Genomic DNA, 17,112 nt, shown 5'->3' on the forward strand with positions numbered 1-17,112 from the left:
GCAGGGGTTACCCACTTACCCTAATTGGTAAGGGACAGAAGTCCTTCTATCATTGCCTGGAGAGGTGCAATTTGTACTTGCAATACTATGTGTGTGATTGCAGTTTTAAATGGACTCAATCATGCGTCCGTTCTGAGGAGTGCACCCCACAGATGTAACAGTTGATTCGTGCTTGTGTCTGCGAATATTACTTTATTTTTTGCACACACAGGGTCAGTTCACACACACACAAGGAAAATGGAGTAAAGAAATGCAATGCAGAGACAAGAAACAGTAAGACGACCAGGGTAGGTAAAGTTGGATAATTTAATAGCGCTATATCCAAGCATCAGTAATCTGGAGTCGATCAGACAGAAGCAGCAGTAGATCATTTCGTTACTCCAGAGAGGTAGATATTGAAGTTGATTTGCTAAGACTGGCAATAAATATTGTAGAGTTTAAACTGTTTCAACATCGCAACACACAAAGATTTCAGTTCATTTCACGGGCGATTGCCAAGGACAATGTATCTTGGGAAAAAAAAACTTATCATAATGAAGTCCGACTGTAAATTCTAAGAACATTAAAAGTCACCAAGAAGTTTTGTGACCCTATAAAATGCAAGTCATAGAACTCCGAAATGACGTTTCGTAAATATACTTTAGAATATATGGGGGGGGGGGGTAAATCATTGTTAATTCTTAGTATTATTATATTAAAATCATCCCCCTCCCATGCCATAGCCTAAACAGCCATTTTCTCACAGCTTGCTGCTTCTTCAGCGCCGAGGCTCTGTCCTTCTTTACGGGATGTCACAGACTGCTGTAACCAATCACAGACCTCCGCACTAAAGTGATTGGCTGCAGTAGTTTGTGATGTCCCATAAACAGGCTGCTGCAGCTTGTAAGCATGATGTCCCAACGGGACTGGACAGGGGAAGTTGGGAGAGGTGAGTACATGACTGTTTGTTATGTTATACCCAGGGGAAGGGCTGATTTTAAGATAATAATTTATGCTAAACAAGCCTTTTAAGAAAATTATTGTCCAAAAATGATTGATTTGAAACTCCTTCATCCTTTTAAAAAGTCAAGTCCGCAGCAGCTGTGGAGTGTATTATGCTGTTCTTTTCCTTCCGGTAAGATGCCGGGCAGCTGAGTGGAAACCAAACGGATCCCATTATAGTCAATGGGGTCCATTCAGCGCTGTTCGGTTCCGTCGTAAGACTGAGCAGTTCAGCCACGGGATTCCCCTTTCCTGCTCCCCGAACAGGAAACTGGAACCCCTGAGCGCGGATATGAAAGCACCCTAAAACTGACAGGTTCCGTCATCAGATTGTGACGTCTATACAAATATGACTTCCACAATTGTCAATGGAATACGTCCATTGCAAGTATTTTATTGCATTCTTCTCTTAATAAGAGACACTTCTGCTTCGTCTTCTTAGAAGGTATACACAGAGTTGGAAGATGTTTTTTTAAGCTATGATGTTTTCTTTATAAATACTGGAATTTCGTGCAGGCTGCAGTTATAGTGCCGCAGTATTGTGCCTCCATCAAACACCCGGGATGTGCTGATGTCCATCCATTTATAATCCTTTCCAGGCAGGAAAACATCTCTCTGAATTGCGCCTTTCTCGGTGATGGGAGCAATCAGCATCTAGGAACAGACAAAAAGGAGAAAGTCGCTAAATATTCACTGTGACGATTGATGATGGGACCCCTCAGCAGCTCGTACAGGGCTCCCCATGACAGGGCTTCTAGTATAAACTTCTTTATTTCAGGTTACACTGAAGTTCTTTGGCTGAAATCTTGTTGCCATTTTAGTGTATACTATTGATTTTTTTAAAAATTGCAGCCTTAGGGCTCCCACCCACTGGCGATTTTTTTTTCCTTTGCATTTTGCGTTTTTTCTCAAGAGCAATTAGAATTGAATGTGTTCCTGTCCACTTGCGTTTTTTTTTTCAGTCCGTTGCAATTTTTAACATCGGAACTGTCAGTTGCACATGTGTCCTTATTTTTCTCTTAATGCACCCATGAATGTCAATGGAAATTAACGGAAAAGGCGCGAAAAAGCCGCAAAAAAACGCCGCGGAAAATGCGCCAAAAACGTGCGGAAAACGCTGCGTTTTTCACGCATGAAAATCGCAAATGCCAGTGGGTGGGCGCCCTTAGGGAGGCTTCAGACAGACGTATTTACGTGTTTCTGTGTGTAAAAAATACACGCGCACAATACACAGAGAATAGAACCCATTGACATGAGCAAATCAACCTTGTTCACTGCGCAAATACGTGACACTGAAACATGTGTATTTGCGCATAGACTCTGACGGAGCCCTTAGTTGTAGCATTTTTGTGATGTTCTTTGCCATTAAAGGGAGTCTGCCAGCAGTTTTGGAGTCAGGGAGTGTTTTTACCTGTATTTACCTTGTAAGTAGTGCCAACTTGTAGAAATAAAGGGAAAGGGACTTGTATTTGTATAGCGCCAACTTACTCCGCAGCGCTTTCAGGTAATTTATTCATTATTTCTCAGAAAGCTGGGTACTCATTTTACAGACTCCGGAAGAGTGGAAGGCTGAGTCAACCTTTAGGCAACTACCTGAACCAAGCAGGGATTGAACCTGCAACCTTCAGGTCATGAGCAAGAGCTTAGGACTGCATTGCTGCTGCCTTAGCACTCTGCACCACACCAATAATGCAGGATGATTATTGGTGTGGCGCATATTGATGTGCTTTTGGGAATTAATGAGTGTTAATTGGGAGGGCAAAATGTTCAAGAACAGTGGGAGCCAATCAGCGTTTGGACGGAGGTACATGTCGAACAATTGCACACCTCCTTCCAAAGTTATTGTCTAGTCATTGAGAGACAAACTATTTCCTGTTTACACCAGATAATCAACCAGTGACTATTTTTAGGTGAGCAGAAAGGAAGTGACTAGCGAACAACTTCTTACTTGTCACCTGGTTAGTGGCTGTGTTGACATGGAACAACTGGGTTAGGAAGTGTATTGTTTCATTGTTTTTCCTTAAAAAGAGCACTTAGAAGCTGTAAGGAGACTTATAAGGCCATCCATGCTCCTTTGTGAAATATGCAAATGGAAAGATGGAACAATACCTCTACAGCACCACCTATTGGAAGGCAGTATTCCTGCAAGTCAATGTCAGAGCTTTTAACAATGACTGGGAATTATGACCCAAAGCCAGAATCTTCTCTAGAAGGCAAAGGTAACCATGCACAGACAGTTGCTTTGGGGTGATTGTAGGTTTCTGGCTTGGCTCGTGAGAGGCCTATAGATGTGGGTTGGAAAGGGTATGGTTTCTCCTTAGGGAGAGCACTTAGAAGGTGTGAGGAGACTTATAAGGCCATTCACGCTCCTCTGAGAAATATGCAAATGGAGAGATGGGAGGCAGCATTCCTGTAAAGGCCCATTTACATTGGACGATTATTGCTAAAAAAAAAATCGCTAATAGCCTAATAGGTGATCGTTTTAGCGATAATCGGTGCGTGTACATGTGCACCCATCGTCAGCTTTTTGGCTGATTGTTACAATCAGTCCAACATAAAAATCGTCACTCATTTTTATCAGTAGTTCTCCACGGAGAGTGCTGATAGCATTGTTTCCCTGTGGAGAACAAAGGATCTGATCTGAGTGCAGATAATTGCCTTGGGCTAGTAACTGCATTCAGGGAAGGCTTCATTTGCATACCTAATTGGTATTTAAGTAGCTGAGTAGCTACTTAAATACCAATTAATTTTTATGCAAAATGATCGCTCAAAGCTGTCACTCTAACTGTCTCTTGAGCGATCTTTGAGTGATCATCTGCTCGTGTAAATGGGCCTTAAGTCAATGTCAGACCTTTTAACAAGCCTTGTAACAATTGTGTCTGGGAATTGTGAGCTAAAGCCAGAGGTATTGTTCCATCTTCCATTTGCATTATTTCCCAGAGGTGCATGCATGGTCTTATAAGTCTCCTCACTCTTTTTTAGGTGCTCTCCTTAAGGAGAAACAATATCCATTCGACCTGCTGTACACTGATGAGGGGTAATCGCCCCCAAACAGTCTCTGTTCATGGCTATCATTTCCTTCTGGAGAAGACTTTGGCTTTGGCTCACACTTCCCAGACATTGTTACAAGGTCTGACATTGACTTGCAGGAATACTGCCTTCCAATAGGTGGTGCTGTAGGGGCATTATTTCATCTTCCCACTTGCATGGAACATCTGTCGCTTATGTTCACTCTATGGAGCGACTATTCAGGCAATAGTTGACCCGTGTAAAGCCCGCCTATTGTATAAATGCATAATAAGCATATCTACTGTATACAAAGCTCTGTGTAGTCCCTTGTTTAGCTGATGCCTTAGCGGATGCCCCTATAAGCTGGCAGAAGAGCTTGACCTGGAGCCCCAAGAGACCAATGATATAATCTGTCCGTAAATGGAGATTATTCATTCTGATGCTATATACATTTTACTATAGTCTGTGACTCTGTATACTCTCACTCTGTACATTGGCTTCCTAATATATGGCACCCATTTTTAGGTGCCATTGTCACAAGATAACCAATGCTATTCACCTCACCTGTCAGTGGCTTTAAGGTTATGGCTGATCAGTATACAACCCTCTTATGAACATATTCAGCGTTGTGATGAATGCAGATGTTTCCAGAGCTTCTACGTTTGCAATGGAAAGGATGATTAATTGGCTTTAACTTCAAAATAAGTCTTTACAACCCTTTCCTTATATTTTGGACTCTGCAATTTATTGACGCAAATCTGTTGAGCATTTGGCACATCGAACAAGATCAACATCAAAGCAACAGATACTAATATGATCCATAAAGCTGTTTGAAGGGGATCTTTTCTTAACATGACTGATTTTAACCAATAAACTTTGGAATGTTAACAACCAGAGAAGATTGGGCAAGATTTCAAACTCTGCCCGATTCAGCATCCAGCAGCCTCCATTTATAAAACCAGAAGTGCCATAAATGGAAACACATGGAAATGGGGGATTCTTTTTATATATTACTTGGCTAATATTTCTAGAGGTACAATAATGTTCCCTACTGTGGGATTTATAGACCAGCAGTGTCATGTGTAACAGATTGCCTCCAATTAACTTTCTGATTTTGCTTGGTTTCTTCTGATACAATATTCTTCGGACTATTAAGCCCCATTCACATTGGCATTTCCCATTTTCCTAATGAAGGGGCGGGGGGGGGGGGGGGGTTCGAATCTTCCCCGGAATCAAACATTGCAAGATAATACAGGAAAATGGAGAAAGTCCAGCGTTGGGTTAAATTCTTTCAGTCTTAATTAATAATAATCTTTATTTGTATAGCGCCAACATATTCCACAGCGCTTACATAGACAGGGGGAATACAGAAAGACCAAAAATACAAAAATTACAGAACCACGGTTACATGTAGTAATCAGTTGATGGAAACAGTAGGGGTGAGGGTCCTGCTCCAACGAGTTTACATACTACAACTAATGGGGTGATACAGAAGGTAAAGGGGCTGGAGATGTGCACGGTATGGCGAGGTGGAGAGTGACGGATGCTATACACATAGACAATGGTCAGACATTTAGCCGTGTGACGGCAGAATCGGTATGACTGCAGGAGCGGTTTATGATGGCTAGCAGGGATTGCAGTCAGTAGGTCAGGGAGCATGTTATCAGGTGGAGTACAGAGGGGAGTGTTTAGGGAATGCGGTATGCCTCCCTGAAGAGGTGCGTTTTTAAGAGCACGCCTGAAGTTCTGCGAATCCTGGATTGCTCGGGTAGCCTTTGGTAGTGCATTCCAGAGGCCCCGTGCTGCTCTGGAGAAGTCTTGGAGGCGGGAATGAGAAGTTCGAATTAAAGGGGCGCTCAGTCTGGTTTCGTTAGCAGAGCGGAGAGCCCAGGCTGGGTGATGCATTGAGATGAGGGAGGCGATATAGGGGGGCGCTGCACTGTGGAGGGCTTTGTGGATGAAGGTAGTGAGTTTAAATTGAATTCTGTATTTAACGGGCAGCCAGGACAGTGACTGGCACAGGGCAGAGGCATCCGAGTAGTGGCTGGACAGGAAGATGAGCCTGGCTGCTGCATTCAGGATGGATTGGAGAGGGTAGAGTCTGGTGCAGGGGAGGACGATCGGCAACGAGTTGCAATAATCGAGCCGGGAGTGGATGAGGGCAACAGTAAGCGTTTTTAGTGTGTCCACAGTGAGAAAAGAGTGGATTCTTGCGATAGCCCCAAGGCAGCGGGCATGTTGTCTAGGAGTTATGGTGGCACCACACACTGAGATCGAGATGTCAGGAAGAGGTCGGTTAGTGGAGGGTGGAAATACCAGTAAGTCAGTTTCAGAGAGGTTTAGTTTTAGGTAGAGAGAGGACATAGTGTTAGAGAGATTATCATCTTAATTAGATGATCCAGAGAGACAGAAATGAAGGAACAAAGGACATGTGCCATCTCAGATCATCTGGATCATCTAATAAAGACCAAAAACTTTTAACCCAACGCTGGACATTCGCCATTTTCCTGTGCATCAATTGTGGTTCCAGCAAGTCCTTGCTTGGGAGCGACTGCAGAGGAGCTGGTTTCTGGTTTGCATTGCAAGATAATAGGTTGAATTCAGGGGCATAGCTATAGGGGGTACAGAGTTAGTTGCTACCACGCCCTGGTGGCTTAGGGGGCCCAAAGGCCCCTCTATCATATAAGAAAACACCATTATTATAAATGGCACATGGATGGTTAAAGGGTCATGTTACAGATTTTTCACTGGGGTCCTCTACATTTAGCCTCTGCTTAATCTTTTAAGATTCTAGCAATGCACTCGCCTGATAGTATTGCATTAATGGGCTTCTTAGGAGACCCAATGATGCAGAGGAAAGTAGTGTGTAAATATTCACAACATATAATTACAATGCAGGTATTTTAGCTTTTTCATAAGAATGATTTTACACGAAGTACAAACCCTCAGATGTTTGCAGCTAGAAAATTCTTACCTTTTAAATTTTAGGCATTTTCCAGTCCATTATAATATCTGGACACTGGGCGATCACTGCATTAGGAACACCTACTCAATAATGGGTTGGTACACGTTTTTGGGCGATCCCAGCTTTCAGCTGTCGGGGAACAGATTCCATAAGGGGGTGAACATATTTCATGCTCAACATGGTCTATGCTCGCTGCAGAATCTTCGGCAGTTGTTGCACATTTTTCGAATAGGTGGGAGCAGATCTCACAGCCTATTCAGGTATATACCAAGCATGTTCAATAGGGTTACAGTCCAGTGAGTTTCGGGGGTGAGGAAATGGGAAAAATTAAATGTAGCATTCATCCAACCACTCACTAGTGATCCAAGCTCAGCGACACAAAGAGTTGTCCTTTTGAAAGATGGCAACATGGTCAGGGAAGACTTCCTGAAGATATGGGTGCAGATGGCTAGTCCCTGTAGCATTCATTATTCAAGAATTGCATGATGACCTACCTTCCTAGGCCATACCAGAAAAATGCTCCCCGGACCATGACACTACCACTATTGGCCTGTTGAATCCCAACAGTGCACCCATCAGATAGGACTTCATGCTGTTTACCCCAGATGTGGACCCAGCCATTCATATGGTTCAGCAGGAAAGAGGACTTGCCACTTCAGACAAACTTTTGTTGTGTCCAAGGTCCATTAAGGTCTTTCCTGTGTTCCTGTGGGACATTGCTGAGTCAGTTGGTCCACTGTGGCGTACCATTGCTGAGATACTGGATATGCCACCCAACATGCACCTCTAGGATCAACCACATGTGGCCTGCCTTTATGTGTGATCTTCTGTTAGAGGTCTATCCATGGTTCAACCAGTCTTGGCACGCTTGATACTGTGTTTTTCGAGCAGCCAACAAATGCGACTGCTTCAGAAATACTGGCATCACAACTTCGGGCACCAACAATCTGCACAGAGGAGAGGTTGGCACATTGCCTGAGAGCAGATCGTGACGCACCCATCACATGGTACCGCATTACTGATTACAAGATGTCATGCGCCAGTTGTTCCTAATGCAGCGATCATTCAGTGTAGAACATCTAATATTCGTTTTATATTCTGCGGTTTAGGATTAGTTAATCGTGAAGCACACATAGTAAAGGATACTTGAACTATTAGGAAATGATGGAGAAATATATGAGTTTTGATGACAGTCAATATCGATACCGGTATATCTGCCCTCACCTCATCTCCAATCAGAAACTCGTTATCTACTGTGAAAGCCAGCGGATCCTGCGGACTGAGCCACCAGACAGGTCTGAAGATGGGGATCCCTGTGTTCAGCCAGTCTTCTGCATATTTTAATAAGAGTGGGACAACCAAATGTTGATGCTTTTGTATGTATCGTCTTGTTAGATTCAATACCTGAAAATGACCAAACAATTAATGAACCATTTCAGTAATGAAGCCACCATATACAGAACGCCATCATCTACTTGGCACATGTAATATGTAAGTTTATATAGAAAGGAAATATGATTTTTTTGAAGCTAACCTATTTAAAGGGGTTTCCAGGCAAAAATAATTGATGACCTCAGGATAGGTCATCAATAGTTAATTGCCAGGGACCTGCCACTCAGGATTCCCCGTAATCACCTGATTGCCAGGCCTGCTGTCAGTGCACTTCTATTGAAATCAATGGGAGCTGAAGCAGCTATTACACTTCTGCGTTGGAGGCAGAAGGTTTGCAGGTGTAGTAGCAAGCTTCAGCCCCCATTGATTTTAATGGGAGTGAAGCCAGCTATGGCATTTCCGCTGTCATTCCCTATGATGCATGTCCGGCCGGCAAATTGATAGCAGGCTGGGTGATAATGTGATTGCCGGGGATACCGTGTAGCAGGTTGCCCACGATTAGTTATTAGTTACCAGAAAACTTTTCTCTGAAAGTCATTACTGAATGCACTGAGAGGTGCGCTAAGTAGTCTGCCGGTCCAAATTTAATAGTGGCGGACTGCTTAACAGAGCTGCTCGATGCATGCAGCAGACGTTTTCAGCCCTCCCAATGGGGGAACAACGGGAGAGGTAAGTATAATACTTACATTACCGAACTCAGTGGGTTACCTGCTTTCAGCCCATAAGCTTAGCTTATAGGGCTAAAAGTTGCTGACAGAGTCTCATTAAGAACAGGTATTTATAATAGATTATAGTTTAACTATAACATCATGGCCGGATTTGCATTGCGGAATCCGCAGCGGGCGTCCGCCTCCAGATTCCGCAGAATATACCACACATAGCATGCTATAGGAGGAAAAATCGCAGCATGATCTATTTCAGTGCGGATTCCGCACGGACGGCTTCCATTCAAGTCAAGCTGTGCGACCCGCGACCCTTCCACAATGGTATTCCGTGTGCTTGCCTAGCCACGTTGCGGGAAAAGCCAGGATTTAAAAAAAAAAAAATACTGTACTGCGCATGTCTGATGGCTTGATGTGCGGTCCATCCACAGTACAGAGAAAGAAGAAGAAAAGCAGGTAAGCGCAAATGCCGGCTGGGCACAGAGTCAGATTCCCTGCAGGCTCCTGCATGCATAATCGACCCGGTCGTGTGCAGATGGCCTATAGCAAACCCTAAAATCTCTTCAAACTATGTACCTCAACATTTTATGCTGCACCCCATGGAAACACTAACAAAATTGCCTTTTTTGTAGCACATTTACATATAAAGTCCGTTTCACAGGACTATCCCATGAAAAAACAGATACTTAGGTGAAGTGAAACTTTTCCCTTCCTGCTAATCTTCCTCTGAAGTATAACTTGTAGGGACTGAAGAGAAATACACGCCATCAAGATCGTCTTGTACAAGGAGCCATGTTTAACCCTTCATAGGATATAGTCTTCATATACAGGATCTAGACACTGTGGATGAGACTTAGAGGGCAGAAGAGGAGAATTAACTATAGGGGATGCAGGGGATGCGGTTGCACCCGGGCCCCGGAGCCTTAGGGGGCCCATAAGGCCTCTCTTCTCCATATAGGGAACCCAATGTTATGAATAAAGTATTATAGTTGGGGCCCTGTTACAGGTTTTGCATCGGGGCCCAGGAGATTCAAGTTACGCCTCTGCTATGAATGCTTTTTCCGTTTCAAATGACAACTCACCCAGTTATCGCAGCAGACCCATGGCGGAGTATTAAATGACATAACAGGTAAAAATGTGACAATTTGCAGCCATCGGATAAAAAGTTCCTCTTCTGTTATGAATTCATCAGCAATTGTCCCACCTGCAGAAGACATTGCAAATATTGTACACTGAATACATAGTATCTATTAAACTCTTATATTGTATACAACAAAACATTAAAATGCAGAATTCAATCAGTAATTTGGCTTCATCCGTCTCATACAAGTAACTAACATCAACCATTCCTCCAAAACTTGCATTAACAATATAATTCTAGCCATTATCTACAGTATTCAGATATTACAATTCAGTCAGAAATCAATCATTCACTAGTGCAGTGATAGTTAGGGATAGAACCATGATTATTCTGCTGCCTGAGCCAAGATAAGCAGATTTTTCAATACCAGATGGAAAGCTGTAGATAGTTGGTACAAAGTAGACATGGCAGTTATTGTGATATCACAACATATCACCACTTACAGACTCTATTGACTCAATCATACCCTCTCAAGAGAGGTAAAGAGAGGGTGAGGATGTGTAGCAGTCCAAATCAATATGGAATGAGGTCAGCAGCACAGCATACATACTCACAAAGGGAGAGACTTCTGAATCCCAAATTAGTCCATAGAAATATCAGAGGATCGAGCAGTGGATGGGGTGTATATAAAAAGATATCCTGTATGCTGGGGACCTAATAAAGGATATCTTTTTATGATGTGAAGATTTCACATTCCTTTATATAAACCCCATCTGCTGCTCGATCCCCTGATATTTCTATGTGACATGACTAGTGTAATGAAAGTCATTAGGACTAGCTCTGTGTGCTGGGGCTGTGCATGAGGACTAAACCTTGCCCCCAGGTAATGTCACAGTGGCCATCTTGGCCCATAGATTTGAGTGGTGTGTGGCAGCAGCAGGAGCTGCTTCACAGAGGCAGAGACAGACTCCAGACCAATGTGTAGGCAGCAGTAATGTGAGAGCTGCATGCAGGGCTGTGAAGGACGGGGTAGCAGCCATTATCAAAGACCCATGAGAGATGTCAGCAAGATGGGGCCAATGATCTAGGGGCCAAAAGATTACACATTGCGTGGAAGGAGCCAGAGTCTCCATTCCTGTAAGGGGCGTTGTCCCCAAAGAGGATGACAGCACCATGGACTTTTAGTTGACGAAAACTGCAAAAAATGTAGGACCGTTCCAATGACTTTAGTGTGCGCATAGTAGAGATGGTGATTATGGCGTACAAGCTAGGACTGAGGAAGTATCTCCCCAGGGAGCATGATATGGGGAATGCAAGAATTGGGATGACGCATTTTTCAGGTTTAGTAAGATAATGGGAGTTATATGATTTTTACCCAATAGAAGTTATAGGATGTTCACATGATATAAGATGTTAGTTGATACAACGTGAAGTGTAAAACAATGTGACGGGATACAGGGCTCTTTGGGATCACAGTGCTATGCGCTTTTACGATGATGTTAGATTCCTGTGACATTAAAGTTAATCAAGATAATATTCACACCTACGGTGCATGTGAGCCTGTAGTGACAAGATGCTCCTAAAATTAGTGATGTGCTCTGGCACCTATGGTGCATTGGGCCATGCGGTTGACATGCCGTGGACCTTTAATAATACAGAGTACAATAATGAGTATGAAGCATCACGAGGGCAATGGTTAGTGATGATGGATGTAAGTACATGTACAAAAAGTCTTGTACCACCGAAGTAATCGCCTAATGGACATGGTGGCAAAAGATGCCAAGGGAAGTAGAGGAGATGCATCCTGCACCTATGGTGCATTGATCCCGCATGCATGGAGACTGTTCTATAGAAACATACAGTATATCATAAGTGTGAAATTGTGGTTAATTATACATATTATTAAATGTATTCATACCCTCCCATGGAGTGACGAATAATTCCAGTTTGTTTAGTAAAGTTAGTTCTTTTTTTAAATGTGCCGCCTCCTTCTTTCACTGCCAATACATAACACCACCACCTGCTTCATCCTTTTTAAGTTTTTTTTGCCATATTGGACTGTAGTACAGAGAACGGAATCAACATTTGGTGTATTCTTTTCACTTGTGGTTGCATTTTCACAGTTGTATATTTACTTATAAAGATACTGGAGAACATAATATGCTTCTATTTTCCACTTGTTCATAAACTCATGGAACAAAATTAGCATGAAACAAATGTCTGTGGCAGGCAATTATGCTGTCTAAGAATTTTCAAGCATTGCTAGACCGAATAAGTCTGTTGTGGTGCCATAGTTAGAGTGATCTCAATGACCTCTCCCCACCCATAACAGGTGTCCAGACTTTGGAAGTTAAACTTAAATGAGGATACCAAGCAGTCAGTTGACTTGGGGCACTTGGGCTTGGTTGACATATAGAGGTTGCCAAGAAGCTTGACAACCATAGCATCATCTCATAGAGAAACGTGCAGCCTCAACCTTGTATATGGTTGGATCTGCCATGATCCAACAATGTAGTAGTGGACACACATAATATCATCATGGCGCCCATGGCTAACTAAGGAGGCACATTGTTAATCATAAGTAATCTCTGTTGTTTACCTAAGGCTTTTACATTTGGTTGGAGGACAACAAATATCACCTGTTATGTCATCTAAAACATTGTCTTCATAATTCCTACTTTACTTCTTAATAATATTTGGATACGTATTAAATGCATTTATTTAATGCAAGGGGTGTTATTAAACGGAACCGGTGGTTCACCAATATGGTCGAACCATCAATCATAATAAACTTGTTGAAAACCTCATATCATTAGAGGCTCAGAGATTTGTCTAGATACTTGGGTCTTGACAAAGTCTTCTACTTGACTTGCCTGGTTCTGTTTTACAGTATAGAAGATTATGATCAGTTCTTCTTATGTATCATGCATGTGAAAGCTCCTAGAATCCAAGACCTTTTGGATCAGACTGGAGTCATGCATAAGGGTGCGCTCACATGTTCAGGTTTGTTGATGCCATTTTTGAAGCCCAAACCAGATGAGGATCATAAAAAGAAAGAAAGAATAAAAGACGGCTACAATTTATCCCCTTTTTTGGATCCACACCTGGTTTTGGCCTTCAAAAACAATGTAAAGAAAAAGTGAACACAACCTGAATGTGTGGACTCACACAAAACCATTTTTATTGGCATCAGTGGACAATAATGGAGATATTAGTAAAGAGGGTGCTTCATTACAGGTAGCCGGAGTAATAGGAAAAAGAGGAGAAAAAATAATCATTTTTATTAATAGTCAACTAATCCAAAAAGAACATCATTTACCTACTGCATCTGGAATGAAAAAATTGTATCCCAACAAGCTGTAATGTAGAACAGACGGGATGATTCCTTTTAGCCCTTGGTAGCTCCAATCTGAATGAAGCAGATGCATCTGAACAAAGAGCGGCAAATGATTGGATCTGATGACAAAGAACAAATTAAAGGTATGAAATGATGCATCATCCATCATCTTCCAAGCCGTATCGGAATGTTCAAGTTGAACAGATGTCCCCAACAATGTTTGGAGCAAGTGCTGTTATTCATAATACTGTACATTACCTTAGACCATTCAAAGCCCCTATAATGACATTTCAGCATATGAATTAGTGTTGGTCTCTGTGAATCTCACCATAATAGGGTAACTAGTAACATACCATTATGGAGTAGTCCATTGCAGACTACCCCTTCCAAAGTGTCTATTTTTGAATGTTTATTCGCAGGAACGCCCTCCTGGCTGCATATTTGGTATTTCAGCCACACTTCAGTAGCAGTGAGCGATTCCAGCGACCTGATTGGTTGTTGGGTACACCCCCCCCCCCCCTTTGGAGATGTGCACAAGTGCTACTTCACGAGACCAGCTGTGGGTTAGGGTTTAGGGTTAGGGTTCGGTTTACGGTTAGGGTTAGGTTTAGGGTTAGGGTTGGGTTTAGGGTTTAGGGTTAGGGTTTAGGGTTAGGGTTTAGGGTTAGGGTTTAGGGTTTAGGGTTAGGGTTTGGGTTAGGGTTTAGGGTTGGGGTTAGTTGCCGATCCTCCTACGGCCCTGCTGCTGCTTATTTAACGGGCCGGCCACTCCTGCACATCTCCAAAGGAGCGGGGGTGTACCCAACAACCAATCAGGTCGCTGGAATCGCTCACCGCTACTGAAGTGCGGCTGAAATACCAAATATGCCTCCTGGCTCCATCGCTGCATACACAGCACTTAAAGGTGTTATCCAGGAAAAATTAAGTTTTTGAAAATCTGCTCACCAGGCAAGAAAAAGATTTTAAAAAGCCATAATGTCCACACCCAATTCACCATCACTCCCCTTCTTCTGGCATGCGGTCCCCCGCTGTTCTCCACTTCCTCTTGCAACAAGACAGCCATAACGTCATTGACACCCAAGAGCGTGTGACACTCACCAGCTCACATCCACTGCAATAGGAAGTGAAGAGTAATGGGGCATCGGCTTGATAAAGACTCGGCATGCGTGTTGAAACATCGCTGTAGCTGTATATGGGCAATATGGAATACAGTTCAACCAACTGTGATTACATTTGCACCGCAGTTGCTGCCTTCTATTGCATTATTTGGACTGTACTATTGGATTTGGGTCTGATCCACGGTGAGGCGTGCATCTGGAACTCAAGCTTAATGGGGTTGTCCCAAGAAGAAAACCCTTATTTATATGCCCTGTTAGCATATACGAACACCATAAAGTGGTGTAACTTTCTTGGTATCCTCTATTAGCTGAAATGGACTTTCTCTCTATTAGGCCTCGGTCACACGGGCGTTTATGCCGCGATTTGCGGATCGCATGACGGATGCGCATCCGCAAATCGCGTGACCGGGGCCGAAAAATCGCCCGAAAAATCTGCTCCTAGCCGCGTTTCCTTTGAAACGGGCCCGAGCAGTGGAGCGCTGTCCAGCCCATTGAATTCAATGGAGCCGGCAATACAGCCGGCTCCATTGAAAGCAATAGTCTGCCGGCGAGCGCAGGATAAATTTTCGGGAAGGGCTTAAAAATATAAGCCCTTTCCTGAAAATCATCCAAAAATGTGTAAAAAGTAAAAAACAATGTATACTCACCTTGTCCCTGCAGACGGAGTTCAGCCTCGGCCGGCCGGCAGTTCTCCTGAATTCATGAATGGGTGAGTGAGTGCTGCCTCTGATTGGCTCAGCGCAGGGACCAATCAGGGGCAGCTCTCAGCTATTGAATGACAGCTGAGTTCAGGAGAACTGCCGGCCGGCCGCGGCTGAACTCTGTCTGCGGGGACAAGGTGAGTATATATTTTTTTTAACTTTTTACACATTTTTGGATGATTTTCAGGGAAGGGCTTATATTTTTAAGCCCTTCCCGAAAATTCATCCTGCGATCGGCGGCAGCCCATTGCTTTCAATGGAGCTGGCTGTATTGCCGGCTCCATTGAATTCAATGGGCAAACATCATTCTTCTCTGCCACAGCTGTTACAGCTGTGGCAGAGGAGAATGATTTGTGTTGTATATGTTCTCAATGGGGTCGGCGCTGCTGCCGCCGGCCCCATTGAGCGCATATAGAGAACAGGAATCGCAGATAGGCGCGATCTGCGATTTCTGTTCTATAATTAATCGGACGAGCGCATAAAAAGCGCTCATGTGTTCGATACCATTGCAAAGCAATGGTTCTATAAAATCGGCGATCGCATGCGCAGGTGCAAATCGCGCGAAAAATCGCCCGTGTGACCGAGGCCTTAGGCTTTATTCACATGGGTGCTGCAATTTTTGGCAGCCTGCATCGTGGCTGAAAATCGCATGTATGAGAGGCAGCCGCGACCAAGTCGAGGCTGCATCTCCTGTTTTAACGCCCATTCAGACGGCCGAGAATACTTTCGGGCGGGGGGAGAGAGTTCAGCTTTGCCAAACTCCCTCCCCCTTTCCCGGCTGCCGGCATAGGGAGTGGGCGGGATGGGGCGGGAGGTAGTGTGTTAAACTCTCACCCCCTTTTTGCCCCTGGCTGGCTGCCGGCAAGAGGAGGGAGCGTGACGGGGCAGAAGCTTAGCAGAGCTAGTGTGCTTATCTCCCGCTCAGTCTTGCTCCCTCCCTTTGCCAGAAGCCGGCAAGATGCAGCGTGAGGAGGGAAGGGGGATGGAGTTTAGCAGCTGTTGCTTAACTGCCTCCCACCTCCCTTTTTCCGGCTGCTCTCATAGGCTCCCATAGTAGTCTATGGGACCAGTCTGCATATTCTGGCAAAAGATAGGTTCAGACCTATCTTTTCCGGTCAGCATAAAAGTGGCCGGCTGGAACGTGCATCGTGTGTGCTATATTTTCCTGCCGTCCGATTTTATGCACCAAAAAATTGCCCGTCTGAACAAGTGCATTCGAATCCAATGCTTCAGATGGTCGAGATTTTCAGCCGGCGACAAAACGCTTGTGCAAAGGAGCCCGTAGAATGGTTCTTGCTCCTTTTGAGCCATCCTTGTATTCAGATGAATGGACATCATGTGACACTACTTTTTTCCTGCAGCTTTTGAGGAAGGAGGGCTGGGGGGGTGGCAGGAGCAGGGCCCAGAATGATCAGCTAATCACCCCAAGGCTGCATTGTGAAAGGGATTGTCACTGATTTGACAACCTCTAAACCCCCCAGTAGTCATGTAAAAATTGGAAAAACCTTTAATTGTAGATTTTGAATTTACATCTCATGTCAATATATTTGACACAGTACGCAGTTGCCCTAAGCGCATTCTTAACCCCTTAGTGCTATAACTTATTTTAACCTTTAAGCCAGTAAATCATACCCCTCTTGTGTTCCAGTGGTCATCATCACGCTTTCATTTTTTGTCAGCGTAGCTGTACAAGATATTGTACTTTGCAGGACGAGTTCTAGTTTTTATACGATCCAATTTTAGGTACATAGCATTTATTGCAGAACTTTTATTAATTTTTGTTTTTGCTTAGGGGGGACAATGGAAAATAAGTATTTTCACCGTTGCTATTTACTTTTATGGTGTTCACAGTGTGGTTTAAATTTC

At 43.7% G+C, this 17,112-nt stretch overlaps 1 protein-coding gene across 1 annotated transcript in view; it reads right to left on the bottom strand.

Annotated features, from left to right (window-relative positions):
* Positions 1-287: 287 nt before the first annotated feature.
* Positions 288-17,112, bottom strand: part of LOC136582289 (SITS-binding protein-like) — a 60,616-nt gene continuing 43,791 nt past the window's right edge. Inside the window, exons 7-10 of the mRNA XM_066583208.1 lie at positions 13,410-13,546; positions 10,092-10,213; positions 8,180-8,359; positions 288-1,635 (exon numbers count right to left, since the gene is read on the bottom strand). Of these exons, the coding sequence (XP_066439305.1) occupies positions 1,459-1,635; positions 8,180-8,359; positions 10,092-10,213; positions 13,410-13,546 (616 nt within the window). The 3' untranslated portion in view covers positions 288-1,458. The remainder of the gene's footprint in view (positions 1,636-8,179; positions 8,360-10,091; positions 10,214-13,409; positions 13,547-17,112) is intronic.

The sequence above is a fragment of the Eleutherodactylus coqui genome, chromosome 11 (genome assembly GCF_035609145.1).
Source record: "Eleutherodactylus coqui strain aEleCoq1 chromosome 11, aEleCoq1.hap1, whole genome shotgun sequence".
NCBI classification, from domain to species: domain Eukaryota; kingdom Metazoa; phylum Chordata; class Amphibia; order Anura; family Eleutherodactylidae; genus Eleutherodactylus; species Eleutherodactylus coqui.